Source organism: Heterocephalus glaber, unplaced genomic scaffold (genome assembly GCF_053883595.1).
Source record: "Heterocephalus glaber isolate CG9 unplaced genomic scaffold, H.glaber_assembly_v1.0 deba00001760, whole genome shotgun sequence".
NCBI classification, from domain to species: Eukaryota; Metazoa; Chordata; class Mammalia; order Rodentia; family Bathyergidae; genus Heterocephalus; species Heterocephalus glaber.
The window spans coordinates 5,604,149-5,620,986 of NW_028258457.1; the positions used below are offsets into that span (position 1 = coordinate 5,604,149).

The 16,838-nt window shown below is 56.1% G+C and overlaps 2 protein-coding genes across 15 annotated transcripts in view; one reads left to right on the forward strand and one right to left on the reverse strand.

The window, feature by feature from the left end:
- Window positions 1-317: 317 nt before the first annotated feature.
- Window positions 318-7,899, reverse strand: Sirt6 (sirtuin 6). 4 transcript variants are annotated; one of them, NM_001310264.1, is given in 8 exon segments: window positions 318-1,050; window positions 1,128-1,251; window positions 1,872-1,952; window positions 2,031-2,126; window positions 3,378-3,437; window positions 4,702-4,884; window positions 6,598-6,725; window positions 7,749-7,819. In NM_001310264.1, coding segments are annotated over 8 exon segments (1,053 nt in total). In that variant the 5' UTR covers window positions 7,815-7,819; the 3' UTR covers window positions 318-735.
- Window positions 7,900-7,959: 60 nt separating this feature from the next.
- Ankrd24 (ankyrin repeat domain 24) overlaps window positions 7,960-16,838 on the forward strand; it is a 29,177-nt gene continuing 20,298 nt past the window's right edge. For 4 of the 11 annotated variants that reach the window (XR_015447551.1, XR_015447550.1, XM_021244878.2 and 1 more), the window contains exon 1: window positions 7,968-10,175. Coding sequence is in view for 9 of the 11 variants with exons in the window: in XM_021244878.2 (XP_021100537.1) it covers window positions 9,861-10,175 (315 nt within the window). In the remaining 2 variants the exon portion in view is untranslated. Of the gene's footprint in view, window positions 15,957-16,838 lie in introns of all 11 variants that reach the window. The other 7 variants (XM_087201688.1, XM_087201689.1, XM_087201693.1 and 4 more) reach the window with 5 other exon arrangements.

Consider the following 16,838-nt stretch of genomic DNA (forward strand, 5'->3'; position numbering starts at 1 on the left):
CTACCCCCAGGCTTTTCTATTTTTTATTGAGACAGTCTTGAAAAGTTGCCCAGGCTGACCTTGAACTTGCCATCCTCCTGCCTCAGCCTCCTGAGCAGCCGGGATGACAGGTGTGGGCCACCCTGTCTGGCCACACAGGGGATTCACACACACTTGTGAGGCAGGTGCTAGAACCACTGAGCTACATCCCTGACCCTTAATTCAAACACACTTGGATCAGGGCTGGGGATTTAGCTCAGTGGTTCCGCTGCCTGCCTCGAAAGCGCAAGGATCTGAGTTCAATACCTGGTACCAAAAAATAAATAAACACACTGGGATGCAGGACAGCTGCTTTTATTCCCTGGCAGCTTCCAGGAAGCCCCTGCAGGATACCAGTGCCTGCCTCTGTGCTCCCCTCCTGGAGGGCCCGTGAAGGTGGCTTTGGGAGATCAAGAGTGGAGGGAGGGGTGCCAGAGGTCACTGGAGGCCACAGGGAATTGTTTCCTCGTAGGCTGGAAACCGGGAGGGTCTGGCCCCCCTTCCGGCACATCCTGAGTCAGAGGCCAGAGCCTGATGGGGCAGCAGGCACCTGGGCTGGCAGCTCTGGGCATAGCTGCTTCCTGGCCCACTGGATGCCCTGGAGCCAGAAGGGCCACGGCTCTCAGCATCCTGAGTCCCAAGTACCAAAGACACCGTGACATGACAGCAAAATACTCGCAGTTCCTAGAAAACCCCCTGCCCTCGCCAGCCCGCTGGTCAGCTGGGCACTGCCTCAGCCTTCAGCCTCTTGGGGGGCCTGCAAGGGGCCAGGCTCTCGGGCCGCTCCAGTTTGGGGCTGCTGGGCTCTGGCTTGGGCTGGGTGGGCGCAGAGCCATTGAGCTGGGCTGTAGAGTCCTCACCCTTGTCATCCTTCTGCTCCAGCTTGGGTGCGGGAGGCCGGGGCAGTGGGGGAAGGGCCCTTTCCAGCACTCGGGGCCCGTGCCAGGCGGGGATGTCCAGCCCCAGGTGTCTCATGAGCCCAGCCATCACATCGTCCACGTAGCCGTGGATGCGCAAGTCAGCCTGGCGGTCCTGTGGGGTAGGAGGGTCAGGGCTGGGCACTCGAGGGGCGTGGGGCACCGGGCAGGGCAGGGTGGCTGGGCACCTACGTGCTTGGTGGGCTGCAGGTTCACAATGACCAGGCGGCCGCCCCGGCGTTTGGTGGCCAGGGGCAGGTTCCCGCTGGGCCGGATCTGCAGGGAGGTCCCCAGGGTGATGGACAGGTCCGCGTTCCTGGGGACAAGGATGGGGATGGGGACTTAGTGCATCCAGAGGTGGCTCTGGGGTCCAGCCTAGGCCTGGGTGCTGTACCTGCCCCTCCCCTCTGCCCAGGGCCCCGGGGGAATAGTGGACCTTGTACACTGGCACCTGGCAGCAGCACTGTGTAGACGTGGTCTGCACAGAAGTCATTCTGCTACAGCCTCAGTTTTTTTACCTGTAAAATGGGCCTCCAGCAACACCCACCTAGGGCAATGAGGAAGGATGCAGGCTGGGAAGTTCCTGCCCTAGGAAACTTTTTATTTTTGTAGTGCTGGGAATTGAATCCGGGGCCTTCACACTGAGGTACATTGACCACCCTTTTTTTGTTTGTTTGTTTTTTTGGTACTGAGGATTGAACTTGGGACCTTGTGCTTACAAGGCAGGCAGGGGAACCAGTGAGCTACGTCCGGCCCTGCCCTTCTTATGTTTTGAGATAGAGTCTCACTAAATTGCCCAGGCTGGGCTTGAACTTGGGACTCTCTGATCCGACCTCCAAGCCCATCCCAGCCCTGCGTGCTGGCCAGCTAGTTTCTGCCTGGCCCTGCCCCTGGCCCGCCCCCCAACCCCCGCTCGGGTGCACAAAGACGTCAGACCTGCTGGCCTCGTCGGCGAGAGCCAGATCCCGCTCAGGCAGGGCATCTTCCCAGTCCAGGATGGTGTCTCTCAGCTCCCCCCTGCAGAGGAATGTCGGGGGGGGTGTGTCACAGGTCCTTTGCCACTGTGGGATCCAGGTCTTGGGGACAGCCACTCACCGGCAAGCCCGCAGTCCCCGCGCCTTGGCCACTGTGCAGAACCTCCCGGTGGCCTTGAGGCCCATGGTGCCCACGACCGTGTCCCGGACGTACTGCCTGTGTCAGGGAGGAAGGGGTGGAGGAAGGGACAGTGAGCAGACCCTACAGCCCTGCACTGGTACGACTTGAGCTTTTTCCTTTTGGTAGAGCTGGGGATGGAACCAGGGCCTTTGCCCACAGCTGCATCCCCAGCCCTTTTACATTTTGAGACAGGATCTGGCTAAGTAGCCCAGGCTGGGCTTGAACTTGAGATCCTCCTGCCTCAGCGTCCTGAGTAGCTGGGATGATAGACATGCACCACTGTGCCCAGATTGCAATTTGCTCTTAAATGGCATTAATTACAGGGAGAAGGAAAACCCACTTGTGGCAAAATGTTAACAATGAGTGAATCTAGGTCAAAGGTCAGCAAGCTGTGGCCCTTTAGTCACATCTGGCTCTGGACTTGTGGTTTTGGTACAAAGTTTTATGGCACAGAGCCACGCCCGTTTGCGCCTGTTCATGTGCAGGGTGTTTGTGGTGCTTTTCTCACTATCATGGTGCAGAGATTCATCAGAGTAGAGCTGGGCTGGCACCTGGAGCTGGGAATATTGACTCTTGTCCTTTACACAAAAGTCCGTGAAAAAAAAAAAAAAAAGTCCATGGTCGCAGGCCTGTGATCCCAGCACTCGGGAGGCTGAGGCAAGAGGATCACCAGGAGTTCAAGGCCAGCCTGAACTACATATCAAGATCCTGTCTTAAAAAAACAAAAGAGGGGGCCGGGGATTTAGCTCAGTGGTTCCGTCGCTTGCCTTGCAAGCGCAAGGACCCGAGTTCGATCCTTGGTACCAAAAAAAAAAAAAGAAAAGAAAAAAAATGTTTATGGATCCCTGGCCTAGCTGAAGCACAAGTTGATGATACCGTTCTTGGGAGTTTTCTGTAGGTTTAAGATGAAGCCCTACTGGATTAGGGTGCCTGACTGGTGTCCTTATGAAAAGGGAGAAGATAGCCAGGTGCAGGGATGCACACTTGTAATACCAGTATTGTAGGAGGCTGAGGCAGGAAGACTGTCAGTCTGAGCCCAGCACGGGGAACTTAGTGATTCAGGTCCAGGGCTGCAGCCACCACCAGGCCCAGGAAGTAGGAATAGGAAAGGGCCTCCCTGAAAGTTTCCAAGGGCCAGGCCTGCAGGCACCATGACTTAGCCTTCCAGACTCTGTCCCTCCCGGGTCTCCCTCCTCACGCCCCTGGGTCTTGGGGTCCCCTGAGGAGTGACAGACCTCAGGGCCAGCTGCCACCCCCTGCCCTCGGCACCCACCACACAACACTCACGTCTTACACTTGGCACATTCTTCTACGAACATGTTCCCATGCAGCTCTGCCAGTTTGTCCCTGGGGGCAGGCAGGAAGCAGCTGAGTGGTGGGAGGGGTCCTGGGTCCTCTCCTTCTCAGGGACATAATCCTGGCCCCTCATCCACAAAGCCCACTGACTCCCTCTCTCTGCTCTTCCAGCTCTGACACCCCCATTCATGTGCTGCGCATTCCTGGGCATTGAGCTCAACCTCTCTGAGCCTAAGGCATCATTAACCACACCACTGACCCCACCTCTGCTCACGGGCAGCCATTCCCTTCAAAGAATGCCACTGTAACAGTAAGTGTGGGCAGGCTGTAAGGGCAGGAATTCAAATTCCCACGTCTAGAATGGTATGTGGTATGCAGTAGGTGCTCAATAAACACCTGCTGAGCATGCCCCCACCCCTCCCACCCAGTTTGCACTGAGACTGGGTGCCCACGGGGGATGTGATGTGGGATCCTGGGGTTCTCCACACTCTGGCCAAGGCTCTCATCCCAAGGCAGGTGTGGGGAGACACACCTGTCACCCCGGCACACAAGAGCCACCTGACTAATCAGTCTCTCTGACCCGGAAGGGCCAGAAGCTGTCTGACCTCTGGATGGTCACAGCCCAGAGCAGGGCTCTCGGTGACCCAGGGCCCCAGGAGGCAGGATCATTCTTTCTCAGGAAATGACAGGTTGAAACTAAAAATCACAACTCCAGAGCTACTTGGGCTCTGGACAAAGTACATTTACACGCTAAAGGGGTGGAGTTAGACTCTCAGTTATCTTAAGAGAAGGGAACAGTGGCTGGCAGTGGTGAGCGCTTGCCTAGCACAGGTGAGGTCCTGGCTTCCAGCCCTGCACTGGGGGAAAACAATCACTTTCCTTCCTCACTAATGATCAACATAAAAGCAGTAAAGATGGATACTAAAAATCCCAAATTAGCCAGGCTTGGTGGCACAAGCCTATCACCCCAGTACTCTGGGGGCTGAGGCAGGAGGTTCCCAAGTTCAAGCCCAGCCTGGAAAACTTAGCAACCAAGCAAGACCTTGTCTTAAAAAAAAATAAAACAAAGGCTGAGGATGAAGTGCAGCATGCGGGCCCTGGGTTCCATCCCTAGTGCTGAACAATAATGAAACCAACTGTAAACTCTAAACCTGTCTGACAGCCCCAGCAACTTCCTTTACTGGAGACTCAGGGCCATCTGCCTCCAGCCTGGCTCCCTCACAGATCTGAGGGCCCCTGGGGACAGCTGTGGTACAGGGCGCAGGGCGAGGGAGCCCCAAAGCTCCTGGGGGTGCGGCAACTCAGCCTCTTGTACCTGGGGAAGCCGGAGCGCACATGCAGCCCGTCCACGTTCTGGCTGACGAGGAAGTGCAGCAGCCCCACGCGCTCCAGCTGCACCAGCGCCATGTGTGTGCGCGTGGGCCGCGCGCTCTCAAAGGTCGTGTCGAACTTGGGCGCCAGACCCCGCTCCTCCATGGTCCACACACCGTGCGGGCCCCTGATGGCCGTGGGCGAGCGGGGAAAGAGGGCCACAGAGAGACAGAATCAGAGAGAAACACCCAGAGACAAAACGAGAGGAGACAGAGGCACAATCAAAGTCAGAAAAAGAGAATTAGAGTTGGGAGGATGCAGAGAGATGGAGAAAGAGAAAAAGCAAGAGAGAGAGAGAGAGAATTAGAAAGAGATGGAAAGAAAGAGGGAAGGGGAGAGAGAGAGAGAAGGAGAGAGAGAGAGAGAATGTACAGGTGAGCAATGGTTAATTATTTATTCAACACTTGGCTGCTGCTGCTGCCCTGGGCCTGATCCTGGGGAGCTGGGTGATACTGAGGTTTTGTTTTGGTTTTGTTTTTGAGACAGGGTCTCATTACATAGCTCAGGCTGGTCTTCAACTCATGAGATTCTCCTGCCTCAGCTTCCCAAGTGCTGGGATTACAGGCATGTGCCACCACGTTGGGCTTGCTGGGGTCTGGGTGGACCCAAGCCCTAGCCCTCGAGGTGGTCTCAATTTTGTGCAGGAGGCACAGGTAGACCCAGCCTTCCAGCCCTGGAGGATCAGGCCCAGGAAGGGACCTGGAGCTGGGGAGCCCAGTGGAGGCCCTGAGTGCTCTGGCTGGGGCAGGCAGGAAGGCTTCCTGGAGGAGGTTGGGCAGCCTCCTGAAGTGTAGGAGGGATGAAAAAGGCAGTTTAAAGGGTAAAAACAAAGGCCCACGGGGTGGCCTATGAGTTTGGAGAAATGTGAGTGGTTTGGGGGCCACAGTGGGAACAGCAGGGGGTGAGAGTGGAGAAGTGACTGAGGACTGGATCAGAAAGGGCTTCAGTTTCCAACCTGGTGCTTGGAATTCTACTGTGGCAGTAGGGAACCATAGCAGGCTGTAAGGGGTTGAAGCGTTCATGCTTTAGAAGTTTAACATTCCTTCAAGAAAAAGGAATCTGCTCTCCTGCTGTGAAAATCTGGGCTGGGGACCCCAGAGGCTCAGAAAAAGAAATAAATGCAATTTACTGCTCTTCAGAGAAGGGTTGCAAATTCACCTACCTATAGGAGCCATCAAGAGGCCTCCAGTTTGAGACTCTTGCTTTTCTTTTCTTTTTTGGTTTTTCGAGACAGGGTCTCGGTATATAGTCCAGGCTGGCCTTGAACTCGTGGCGATTCCTCCTGCCTCAGCCTTCCCGAGTGCTGGGATTACAGGGGTGCACGACCACGCCTGGCAACAGCCTTGCTTTTCACCAACAACTCTTGTCTAACACAGGCTGTTGGATGCAGCGGGGATTTCAATCAGTATATGGTCTCACATCCTCATTTAGGGGTGAGGAAACAGTTCCCAAAGGTAAAGCCACTTGCCTCACACTGAATCCTATAGGAAAATGTTTGCAGGGTGTGCATGGAATTAACTGTCCGTGATATTGAGTTTCTCTACGGTAATAGAATCCAAGTATGTGGGCAGCCTGTCTGCCTAAAAACTGCGTTTCCCAGTGTGCCTTGTAGGTAGGTAAGATCAGGGGGATCAGATTTTCCCAGCATTCCTTGCAGCTAGATTCACATCAGGTGACCAGGTTCTGGCCAGTGAGAGAAGTAGGATGTTGGCTGTGACTTCTCCACCCCTAGTACCAGGGACTCGGCCAGAAGAAAGGGAATAGGATGAGCGCTGCTGCTCCAGGGAAACCCCTGGTGGGATGGTGGGCCCACCTCAGTTTCCCCTCCATGCTCACAGACCTGAAGTCAGGGATGCCTGAGGAAGTACTGATGCCAGCGCCTGTGTGGAACACCACATTGGAGGACTGCCACACCAGCCTGGCCAGCTCCCACACCTTCAGCTCCAACTCCTTCGGGGGGTCAAAAATCTGGTGGGTGACAGGAACAGAGGGGTCCAAATGTGTCTCCCAGGTGGCAAGGCCATGAGCCTCAGCCTGGGCTGTTTTCACCTTGCCCAGGGAGGAGAATGGACTAGAAAAGGCACTTTGTCCTCATGGCCTTCCTCTGTCCTCAGCCGTCTATGTCTCCCACCTCCCTGGGTCCAAAGCCTAAGTCCTCCCTGTAGCCCACAGGGGCCTGCACAACCCCCTCCCTGTCCACTCCCCACCTCCCCCTCTGCCCCAGGTTCCCTCTGCTCCAGCCACACGGGCTCCTGGTTGCTCTTGCACCATTTCAGGCTCCATGCTGCCCTAAGGTCTTTGCACAGGGCATGCTCTCCACCTGGAATGCTCTTCTCTCAGATCCAGCCATGGTTCTCTCTTTCCTCTCCTTTAGATTTTGGCTCAAATGCCACCTCACTCATACGTCCCCCAGTCACTTGGTGGGTTTGGCCTGTCTTGCTCCCTGCACCTCCACACTCAGATAATCCCTGGGCTGCCACAGATGCTCAAGACATGTTTGTAGAATAAAGTAAATAACAGTCGCAGGAAGAGCAGGCCCTGGAGGGAATCACACCATTAGTGCTGTTGGACAGACACCTCAGAATGAAGGGACCAGCCCTTGGGTGCCTTCATTACATTACAGACGAGAGATGGAGACCCAGGAGGGAGATGACCTGCTCCAGGATCCACTGTGGGGAAGGTACAGCGTCTCCTGCATTTCTCCTTGTGCAGTGGTGATGAACCTATGGCACACGTGCTGCAGCTCGCTGTTTATTATTGAAAGGTCTAAGGTTCCCCATCACTGTCCCTGTGGCTGGAAGGACCCTTCTGACACACCCTGTCCAAGGAGCTCAGGGGGTGTCGCCTCCTGCGCCTTGCTCTCTGGGAAGTCCCTCCCATTGTCTAGCCTCCGTGCCTCCTGATATTCCCACAATGCCCCGATGCCTGTCGTCAGCTCTGCCCAGCCAGTGGACATGCAGGCAACTTTCGGGGATCCCCCGCTGTACTCACCTCGGGGAGGCCACACTTGCCCTTATCCGCATACGGCGACAGCCCCGCCGCGTAGTTCACCGACATCGTAGCTGCCTCAATGGGAACAATAAAGTTTCCCTTGTTGAGGTTGCTTCCGCCGGAAGTGAGGCGGGACAGGGAAGGAAGGAGGAGCCGTACCCTGTCCAGTGCGACCTGCCCCTTCCCTAGAGCGCATGCTCTGGTGATGCCACAGGAGCCATTTTAAGTACTGGAGGAGAGAAGGCTATTTGAATAGGTTCCCAAGGGCTAAGGGGAAGGGAGTGATGGGGGCCGGAAGCTGGGGTGGCTACCCACGTGAGAGTTTTCCAGTCACCTCTAAAATGGGGGGAACAAGTGATCAATGGCCTCTTTCGCCTTTTACACATTCGGAAGGAGACAGTGTCTCACAATGGAGACCAAGGACCCTGGTGCAAAAGAAGACCTTGAATGAGCGCTACCTAGGCAGGAGGGGGGATCTGCATCTTGCAGGACGGCCTGCTTGCCCAAGAGGACAGAGAAGCTGATCAGGGTCATTGGTGCAGGTAGCCTTGAAGACCCAGTTAAAGACATGTGTTGAGCTCTTGCCTGATGCTAAGCAGCAAAAACAGCACCATCCTGGACCGGGGATGTAGCTCAGTGGCACGGTGCCTGCTTCGCAAGTGCAAGGTCGTAAGTTCGATCCCCGGTACCAAAAAAAAAGAACAAAAACAACCAAGAGCACCATCCTTACCTTTATAGCTTACCGTGTGTGACCAGGCAGTGGTGACACAGTGGGATCGCGGTGTGGTGGGGGACACAGAGGGGAAAGGGCAATGAGGGAGCTCGGAGGTGGGTCCTGACCCAGCTGGGGATCCAGCAAGGCCTCTTGGAAGAGGGGATGTGGCCCACAGGGCTGAGATGGTAGGAGTTGGATGGAAGAAGGAGCAGATTCCAGATGACAAGAGGGGCAGAAAAAGCATTCCTGGGAGAGGACACCGCAAAGGGAAGGCTGGGGGTCCAGGAGAGCGCATTCCAGAAGCTGAAATCAGCCCAGTGATGACGGCAGGGAAGAGCCTGTGTGTCTTTCCACCAGAACCCCGAAGGCCGACAGCAGTCCAGCTGCCAGCTGTCTCCTCCCTCGCTGTCCCCCGGCCCCCTGGGTGATCGGGTGTCACAGCCGAGCACTGGGAGGTGCTGGTGTGAGCTGTGGCCCAGCTGGGAGTGGGTAACCAGAGCCACTGTGGGCTGGGCACAGGTCCTGGGCACTGGAGCTGCAGGAGGTAGGAGAGGGAGAGCGTGTGGGTCCCGGGTGGAGGCTCCCCGTGGGCCAGGAGCCCGCGTGCGTGGAGAGAGGAGCGGCGGGCGCCAGATCCCGACCCGGCTCACGCACACACACACATTCACGCACCCTGCATGCTCCTCAACCTTGGGTGACTGCGGGATGTGTCTGTCCCCCACCGTGCCTCAGCACCCCACCGGCCATCAGGCCTGTGCAGTCACGGGCACCTCTCCCAGGTGCAGCCCCCTCCCCAGCCCGCGGTCCCCTCCTGCCCCGCACCCGAGGGCTGCTCTGTGGGCATCTTGTCACACCTGCTTCGGATGTGATTGAGTGATCCTTAGTCAGGGGCAGGGGCAAAAGGGTCAGTGCCTGGTGAGTGAATGATGGTTTGGCTGGTGACTGTTGTGTGGGCAGTGGACTGGTGGATAACAGAAGGAGGAGTCTGGGTGAGTGGGTGGGCGGGTGGATGGATGGAGAAGTGGATGGATGAATGGGGTGACTGGTGCAAAGTAGATGCGTGGGTGGATGGGTGGGCAGCTTGATGGGTGTTAGACTGATGAGTGGGGAGATGGGCAGGTGCGGTTGAAGGTGCTGAAGAACCATCCTCTGGTGGCGCAGTTGGTGGGCAGTGGCCGGTGGCTGGACATCCGGCTGACCAGGTGGGAGAAGGGGTGTCCAGGTGAGCAGTGGGTGGCAGGAGGAGTTGGGGAATCCCCTGGCAGGAGGGGCCGGGGGAATCTGTCCACCGCAGCCCCTGCTGGGAGGCAGATGAGGACTTCAGAGAGGCCTCTCCAACCCTGATCGTTGAAGCAAAGTTGATCAGAGGATGGGAGTTTGGAACTGGGTTGTAGGGAATGAATAGGAGTTCACCAGAGAAAAAGATAAAAGGCCTTCTTGGCAGAAATAACTCTGCCATAAAACCTTTCCTCCTAGGTGAAGAAAGTGAGACTCAGAGAAGGCAAGCAGCTTGGGGGACACACAGCAGGGTGCCTTTGGCCACGGAGCAGTCAGTGTCCCGTCCCAGGGAGGAGGTGCTGGTGCTTGTGATGGGAGCAGGAGTGCCTAGTGCCCCTCAGGGCTGCATCCCTCACGGCGCTCCGCCCCTTCCTTCCCCAGGTGGCCAGGCGCTGGCTATGAAGACTCTCCGGGCCCGTTTTAAGAAGCCGGAGGTGAGTCTTAAGCCCCTGGTGTCCTGGGTCAGAGGCTCCTGTCTCCAGGCCCGGCTGAGGACCCACTTGTCTTCCACTGCTCACTGGACTCATCTTCTGGCAGATCTGTTACAACGGGGCCTGTCCTGCTCAGGAGTCTTCTGTGGCTCCCCGGTACCCAGGAGCCCAAGTCCTTCCCTTAGTCTCTCCCCAGCCAGCCTCCTCCCAGCTCCCCTGGCTACCCTCACCTCCCTATCGCTTCCAGCCACAGCGTTCCAGCCCCAGGCCATTGGCCCAGCAGGTCCTGGTTCCTGCAGTGAGGCTGCCGCTCAGGCCTTCCTCTGCACTCCTAACAGGGCTCCGCTCCGCCCAGCCACCACAGCCTGCCTCTCTCCCCTTTCTTTTCTTTTCTTTCCTCCAATCCCAGCTCCTTTTTTCATTTTTATTTATTTGAATTTGAGGGCTTATGATGTGCTTTGCTGATGTTGGCACTTTTATCCCTCGCTAATGCTCCAGGTCAGAGCTTTCATCATCCTCACACTGTAGCCGAGGAAGGGAGGCCAGAGAGGTGAAGGAAGTTGGCCAAAGCCACACAGCCAGGGAGTGAGACACCGCCAGGGCTGAAGCATTAAGAACTGGACTCGGCGTGGGGTAGGGAGAGAGTGGAGAGGGGAAAGTGCATTGGTTAGAGGCAGTGTTAGGGGCGTGGTGGCCCACGTATGCCTGTCATCCCAGGACTCTGGGAGGCCGAGGCAGGAGGGTCTCCCGTTCCAGCCCAGCCTGAGCAACTTAGAGACTTGGTGAGGTCCTGTATGGAAATAAAAAATAAAAAGGGCTGAGGATAGAGCTCCGTGTGAAGGCCCTGGGTTCCAGGCCCAGGGCCTGGAAGAAAAAGTAAAATAAAAGGCGGCATGAGGTCTCAGAGGGCACGGGTGGGGAGGGGACGGGGTTCTGCCGCGGCAGGGCTGTGGGACTCCTGGGCCCTGGCCACCTCCCCCCTCCCTCGGCTGCCCTTCTCCGATTTCGCAACAGGCAGCAGAGTCAGGTTCAAGCTTTTGTGCAGCAGCCCCGAGGGAAGAAAGCAAACACCGTGACTGCGTCACGGCCTCCTGGTGTCCCTGGGACCCGCGTCCCGGGTGCTCACGGTCCCGGCGTCTTCCAGGTGTGCGGTCCCCATTGTGTCCTGCAGCGAGAGCGCTGCACTTTTGCGAGACGCCGCCAGGTGGCGCGATTGCACTGGTCGCCCGGAAGTCCGCAGCCCTGGGTTTTCCATGAGACCTTCGTGTTGCCTGGCCTTTGGGGCCCCGCAAACTCTAGCCCTATTGTGGGGCTCCAGAAAATCCCACCAGGGGAATGTTGGGGTTCCTGGAGACTCAAGTACCTCTACGCTTCTTGCAAATCCTTTTTTTTTTTTTGATACTGGGGATCGAACTTGGGTCCTTGCGCTTGCGAAGTAGGAGGCAGAACCACTGAGCTAAATCCCCAGCCCTAAATAGATGCCCTTTTTTTTTTTTTTTTTTTTTTTTTTAGTACCGGGAATTGAACTCAGGTCCTTGAGCTTGCAAGGCAAACAGCAGAACTACTGAGCTAAATCCCTGGCCCAAATCCTTTTCCTCTCGTTTTTATTCTGGACAGTCCTATTTAAAAAATTCAACTGGGTGCAGTGGTGCATGCCTGTAGTGCCAGCACTTGGGAAGCTGAGGCAGGAGGATCGCTGCAAGTTCAGTGCCAGCGTGGGCTACATAGTGAGTTCAAGGCCAGCCTGAACTACATAGCGAGATCTTGTCTCAAAAAAAAATCACTCAACACACACTTATGGAGCACCTACTATGTGTACCCACACAAACAAGGGCTCCAAACTTCGTTTAATGGCCCACTCTCTAAATCTTAAATTTTTTTTCAAAACTTTTAATTTTTTTAAATTTTGAGACATGGTCTCAGTAAGGCTCAAACTTGCTATCCTCCTGCCTCAGCCTCCCCAGCAGCTGAGGTTTCAGGTATATACCCATGTGCTCAGCTTTTAAAATCCTTGCTAGAAGCCAAGCCTGATGATGCACACCTATGGGCTCAGCACTCAGAAGGCTGAGGCAGGAGGATTGCTGCAAGTTCAAGCCCAGCCTGGACTACATCCTGAGACCCTGTCTGAAAAAAATGAAAAAAATTAAAGAAAACATAAAAAAAAAAAAAAATTTAAAAAAAATTGCCGGGGATTTAGCTCAGTGGTTCTGGTGCCTGCCTTGAAAGCTCAAGGTTCTGAGTTCAATCCCCGGTACAAAAAAAAAAATTAAAAGAAAACAACAAAGGATACATAGTATCTTAGGTGGTGATAACAGCAATAAAATTAAAAAAAAAAAACTCCTCCCCAGGGGCCATTAGAGAAGGGGGTCACTGCAGTTGTGGTTCCTGGAAGAGCCAGGAGTGGAGGAACCAGCTCTGAAGACCTTTAAGGAGGCTGCTGGGATGGTGTGTGGGCCTGGGGCACGGAGTCGCGCTCTGGAGTCACACAGAGGATTCTGAAGAGCAAGGCCGTGCACATTTCCTGTAAGGGCCAGACAAGCGCATTTTTGGCTTTGAGTTTTTTGGCGCTTTTTTTTTGGTACTGGAGATCGAACTCGGGACCTTGGACTTGGGAGATAGGCAGCAGAACCACTGAGCTAAATCCCCGGCCCCATTTTTGGCTTTTAGACCAGACAGCCTCAACCCTGCTCTGCAGCTCAGCACACCCAATGACCTCTGCAAACTAATAAGGCTCGCTCTGTCCACTGAAAGAAACTTTGTTGATGAGTCAAGTGCAGTGCTGCACACCTTTAATCCCAGCACTCTGGGAGGCTGAGGCAGGAGGATCCCAAATTCAAGCCTTGCCTGGGCAATTTAGTGATATAGTGAGATCCTGTTTCAAAATAAAAATTGAAAAGGGCTGAGGATGGAGCTCGGTGCAAAGGCCCTGTGTTCAAATCCCAGTGTCACACTCACAAAAATTTATTGATGTGTGCTAGAAGTGGAATTTGATATAATCTTTTTACAGGTCACAAATTATTCTTTTAAATTTCCCCTGATCTCTAACAACCGTAAAAACACTGCTGGCCCTTTATTTTTTTTTTAAATTTTATTCTAGTCTACTTTATTTTTGAGACAGGGTCTTACTGTCTATTCGAGTTGGCCTTGAATTCACTAAGTAGCCCAGGCCAGCCTTCAACTCACAAGGATCCTGCCTCAGCCTTCTGAGTGATGAGATGACAGGTAGGCGCCACCACGCCTGGCCACGGCTGGCACTTTAAGCTGAGTGAGGTCCCAGGAGGCTTCTGAGTGGGAGAGAGACGAGATCTTCTTGCTGCTGGGTTAGCACACAGCCTCTTGCTGGTGTGGGGAAGGGAAGGGAGGGTGAAAGGGCTGAAGCCAGAGACGGGAGTGGGGAGCGCTGGGCGGGACTGGCAGCAGCACCAAAGGGAGCCTGCATTGGGCTTTGAGGGGTGGGTGTGGCCGAGTGCTCAGGGATGGAGGAGGAAAAGCCCAGCAACCGTGAAACCCGAGGCCTGGGCCAGGAGATCTGTTTACCTGCCGCGCCCCATCCCCACCTGTCCTAGGTGTCTGAGAATCCTCATGTCACCCCAGTGTGCAAGCCCCTGCCCAGGACCCTGGGTGATGTCCGGGACATCTGTGGCGGTCATGACTGGGGGGAGCTCCTGGCCCGGATCCAGTGGAGGCTGAGGACAGGGCTCAGCACCTTGCACTGCCCAGGATGCCCCACAGATGATGCCAGGCCCCTGATGTATCCAGAGTGCTAAGGGAGACGGAGCTGGCTCTGTGGTGTACATCCCGTAACTTAGCCCATTCGGCAGAGAGGGGAAGTGACTGGCTCAAGTCACATAGCAGGTACAGCACGGTTAAACTGGCTTCAGTCCCGCGCCACCTGCTCGTGGGCCTCTGCTCTTAGATTCAGGTTCTGGACTCCCTCGCCTGTCCTTTGTCCCTTCTCTCTCCTCAAGTGCCAGCTCTCCTGGCTGCCAGCCACCAGGCTGGACCATCCCCCTTCCAGAATTGTACTGGCTCCCCAATACCGCTCACTCCTGGGACCCTCTCCTGCCCAAGATGCCTTTCTTCTGCCAGCCCCTTCTCGCCTGTCTTACACTTAAGCACTGGGGCCCCCTGCATGGTCCTGGGCCCCTGGCCCCAAGTCTTGGGGAGCTCTGGCCTCTTCTTCTGCCACCAACTGCACACAGGGGCCACTGGGTCACGGGGGGACTTGGCTTCACCCTGAAGGGCAGGTGGGAGCCATGGGGAGACTGATTTAGGGCCTCACGGGTGGCTTTGGCCGCTGTTGGGGGGCAGGCTTGGTTCAGGGGACATTGGAGCTGGGGACCAAGGAGGCGGTAACTGCGTGGTGCAGGTAAGTGGCGATTTCTCCTGAGGGTCACCTTGACCCTGCCCACCCCATGCCCACCCCTCAGATTTCCACCCCTTTGTCCTCTTCTCCGGGAAGCTCACCTGATTTCCCTCATCACAGCCCTGACCACGAGGGTTCACAGATCCAGAAGCACATGTCTGTCTCTCTGGGGATCCCCATGATAGTAGTGACATCTATCCCAGTCACCCCGGGACCCAGTGCCCAGCTCCTGCTGGTGTTCAGTGAACTGCAGGAATGAAATGTCTATGAGTCAGAGGCTGTGGGCTTGGGAGTCCTTCATTAACTGCCCACACACTGACCACCCCGATCTACCCAGGGTGCCAGGCTGTGTGCCAGGGATGCCTCAGTGGGCCCTGCTCTGGAGTGTGATCGAGATGTTCCCAGCCCTTGGAGTCTGAGCCCAGGGCTGGATCCTCCTCATCTTCCAAAGAGTTTAACTGAGCTTCTGTTACATCCTACATCCTTTCCTGTCCCCAGGGCCCAGACTTAGCGTGGTGTACAGGCCCAGTTAGATCTTTATTTGATAACTGAGTCAGTTTTTATTGTGCACCTACTATATGCCAGGCACTGTGATGGGCAGTGCTTTGTGTACACAGCCTTGCCCACTCCACAGACCGGAATAGTGAGGCTGGCAGCTGGTAAGTCTCTGGCCCAGTCACTCGGGAGGATGTGCTGGGTAGGGGGAGCAGGGCCCTGGATTCCGCAGAGCTGCCCTGGAGGGTAAGTGAATGTGAGTAGATGAGTGCATGAAATGCCAGGGAGAATGAGCAAGTGTGGGGTGTCGAGGCTGGGCCGGTGGGGTCCTAGGCCTGGAGACACCTGCTCCCCCCCAGTTCTGCTGGGAAAGGAAGAGAGATGAGCACAAGAAGGTCCAAGGAGCCCAACGACCCTGGGTGTGCAGCCCTCGGGTGAGGGACAGGGCCCCTTTCAGCGCATCTGCCTCTTGGCCAAGTCAGGACCCACCAGGGCAGTGCTCCATCCCTGGACCTCCTGGAATCCCTGGGTGGGGGGAGGACTCTCAATGGAGGAGGCTTCTTGTGAGTGGGCGGTGTCGAGGTGAACTGGGACGGGGCGGGGCTGATGTGGGCTGTGCTGGTGGCCAGGATATAGAGTGGGGGGGGCCATACCCAAAGCAGACAATTGGATGGAGTGGGGCGGTGCTGGGCGTGGGGGGCTGGGAGGGGCGGAGCCAAACTGTGGGGCGGTGCTAAACCAGAGTGGGCGTAACGACGTTGGAGTGGGCGAGGTGACGCCCTGTGGGGCGGGGCTCCAGCCTCTGGTCCCGCCCCGCCCCTCTGGACTGCCGCCTCTCGGAGCCCGGCCCCTGGGCATCCCTGCCACCCAGCGCCCGGAACGCCATGAAGCAGCTGTGTTTGTGCGCAGCCACCTCCCTTGCGGTAGGGCTCGGGCGGGGGGCCGGGGCGCTCCTCCCTCCTCCCCTCCCTCCGCCCCGCCCTGACTACCCGAAGCCCGCACCCCCAGATCTAGGAAAGATGCACTCGGGAGGGAATAGGGGTGGTGCTAACCTTTGGGGGAAAGATGGGACAATCGGGAACACACAAGGACAATTCTGAGGACAGAGGCGGGGACACTGAGAAGAATGTAGAGGACCTTGGGGGAACAGTTTGGGAAGCCTGTTTTGGAGTTAGATGGTATCATTTGAAGGAACAATGTCAGGCTATTGGGGGGCGGGTCCTGGGAAGACATCTTGACGTTTGGAGAACAGTTTTTTGGTTCTGTTTTATTTTGTTTTTTGAGTTTTTGAGACAGGGTCTCACTATTAGTTCAGGCTGGCCTGTAACTCACTATGTAGCCCAGGCTGGCCTTGAACTCTCGGAGAGCCTCCTGCCTCAGCCTCCCGAGTGCTCCGGGGTTACGGGGATTGCGCTCTACGCCCGGCTTGGTTTGTTTGGGGGGAGGGTAATTTTGGAGAACACTGTAGACGTTGGAGGATACATCTGAGAATGCTTTTCAGGCTACCATTTGGGTGAACAAGTCTTAAGATACTGAGGGGATAATGGGCGCAGATGCACCTGTGGGGCAGATAGCAGAGAGGGCTTTGGGAGACAGGACGGGGCCATAGAGGGTCAGATGAGGAGACTCAGAGCCAGTAGGAAAGGCTGTGGGTCCGCCTGCCCGAGTCCACTTCCCTTCACCCTGAGGGATGACTGGGGGGGTGGCGTGGGGACACTTGGGGAAGAGATATTGAGGCTGACCAGGCCAATGCTGGCAGTGGGTTTGGCGGACCCTGGGGCCATGGGCCTGGGGCCGATGCTGGG